The sequence below is a fragment of the Lathyrus oleraceus genome, chromosome 5 (genome assembly GCF_024323335.1).
Source record: "Lathyrus oleraceus cultivar Zhongwan6 chromosome 5, CAAS_Psat_ZW6_1.0, whole genome shotgun sequence".
NCBI classification, from domain to species: domain Eukaryota; kingdom Viridiplantae; phylum Streptophyta; class Magnoliopsida; order Fabales; family Fabaceae; genus Lathyrus; species Lathyrus oleraceus.
Genome location: NC_066583.1, coordinates 619,784,290 through 619,786,005, shown reverse-complemented (window position 1 = coordinate 619,786,005; position 1,716 = coordinate 619,784,290). Strand labels below are relative to the sequence as shown.

The window sequence follows — 1,716 nt, the reverse complement described above, 5'->3', positions numbered from 1 at the left end:
TGAGACTAAATTATCAAGAAAGTGGAGTAGAAAGAAGAAAAGGAAATATGTGAAGAAATAGAGAGTCCAAAGAGAGAGAGAAAGTAAATATAAACGTTAATGGTGCAGAATAGAAGATGAAAACTATAAATTTGAAGAGAAGTTGACATACATATAAACGTGGATAAGTTTTTATTGCTCATATTCATTCGAATTATGTTCAATTTCAATCATTCATTTTAATATTTATGCTAACTTTTTCTTTCAGAATTTGTGCAGTTGTAAATTTGAGATTGAAAGTCTTTTTCAAACAAGCTGAGCCTACTTAATGGCACAATTTAGCCGCTGTTGATAGTTCAGGATGACCCAAAGATAGAATGAAAATATCTTCTATTTTTAGATAGATTGCTGTGCTAGAGGTGAAATTAAGACCCCAATTACATTGCAGTGATTTTTCTGCAACAAAAGAAGAACCTAACCAAAGATATACACACGACAACAAGTCGCAAACCAGATCTAGAAACTAAATCTAAGCTTTCTTTGGAGATTTCTTGGCCTTTGATGGAGACTTGGGAGTGCTAGCAGCGTTTTCATTTCTCTTGGGCAATAGCACTGGGTTGATGTTAGGGAGAACACCACCATGAGCAATGGTAACACCAGCCAACAATTTTCCAAGTTCTACATCATTCCTCACAGCCAACAACAAATGCCTTGGACTAATCCTGTTCTTCTTGTTGTCACGTGCTGCATTTCCAGCCAACTCAAGAACCTTCACATAAAACAAATTTCAATTTATCAAAATTAGGTTTAGAAATTCAAATTTATCAATACATTCTGTTACAAAACTGAAATTAATCAACTTACCTCAGCAGCAAGATATTCGAGAACGGCAGCTAGGTAAATAGGAGCACCGGTACCAACACGCTGAGCATATCTACCTTTCTTCAAAAACCGACCGATTCTTCCAACTGGGAATTGAAGTCCAGCTCTGACGGATTTAGTCACGGATTTCTTCCTTGGTCCTCCTCCTTTCCTTCCACCTGCTCCCTTCTTCACCTTTGTGTTTGCGTCCATTTCGAAATTGGAAAACTAGATTCGAGCTATGAATTCGCTGTATTGTAAGAATTTGTGAGAAATGGAGATGATGAGATGAAAATGAATGCCGTATTGGCAAGGTATTATACTTTCACGGTCATTGTAAGGATCTTGTTTTGAAAACAAATCCACCGTTCGATTACGATTTATCTATGGCTCACTGTAACTTACCTGGCGATCCGTGTCTCGTAAACCAACCAATGGGGGCCAACTAGACGCTGTGAACTTAGACGGTATTGAATTGTGGAAGATACTAAGGGCCTGTGGAAGATACTAAGGGCCTCTTTGAAACACTTTCCAATTTTAATTTTTAAAATTTGTTTTTCAAATCTATTTTAAAAAACTATTTTTAAAAAAAAAATTAACAAAAAATTTGTTTGATAAAGTAATTTTTAAAAACTGTTTTAAAAATATGAAAATGAAAAAACTTATTTGATAATCTAATCTTTTAAAATCACATTAATATTATTAATGAAAATTATAAATTTTTTATGTTTTTTCTTGAAGTTTTATAATACTAAAAATTAAAAAGTGAAAAGCAAAACACAATTAAACTGTTTCACTTTTTTTACTTTTAAAAACTGAAAATAGAAAAGAATTTTTAAAAACACTTTTGCATTTTAAATTCAAATAGGCCCTAAT

The 1,716-nt window shown here is 33.1% G+C and overlaps 1 protein-coding gene across 1 annotated transcript; it reads right to left on the bottom strand.

The window, feature by feature from the left end:
* Window positions 1-352: 352 nt before the first annotated feature.
* On the bottom strand, window positions 353-1,178 carry LOC127087152 (histone H2A.2-like). Its single transcript, XM_051028015.1, has 2 exons — window positions 844-1,178; window positions 353-748 (listed from the first exon to the last, which is right to left on the bottom strand). Exons 1-2 carry the CDS (start codon window positions 1,051-1,053, stop codon window positions 509-511), a joined length of 450 nt encoding a protein of 149 aa, XP_050883972.1. The 5' UTR covers window positions 1,054-1,178; the 3' UTR covers window positions 353-508.
* Between the last annotated feature and the right edge of the window lie 538 nt (window positions 1,179-1,716).

Bases quoted from the DNA above. Each gene is read 5' to 3' on its own strand.
- LOC127087152 (XM_051028015.1), bottom strand. From the start codon at position 1,053: ATGGACGCAAACACAAAGGTGAAGAAGGGAGCAGGTGGAAGGAAAGGA. The intron at 749-843 runs GTAAGTTGATTA...TTTTATGTGAAG, and splicing joins TCGAATATCTTGCTGCTGAG to GTTCTTGAGTTGGCTGGAAA.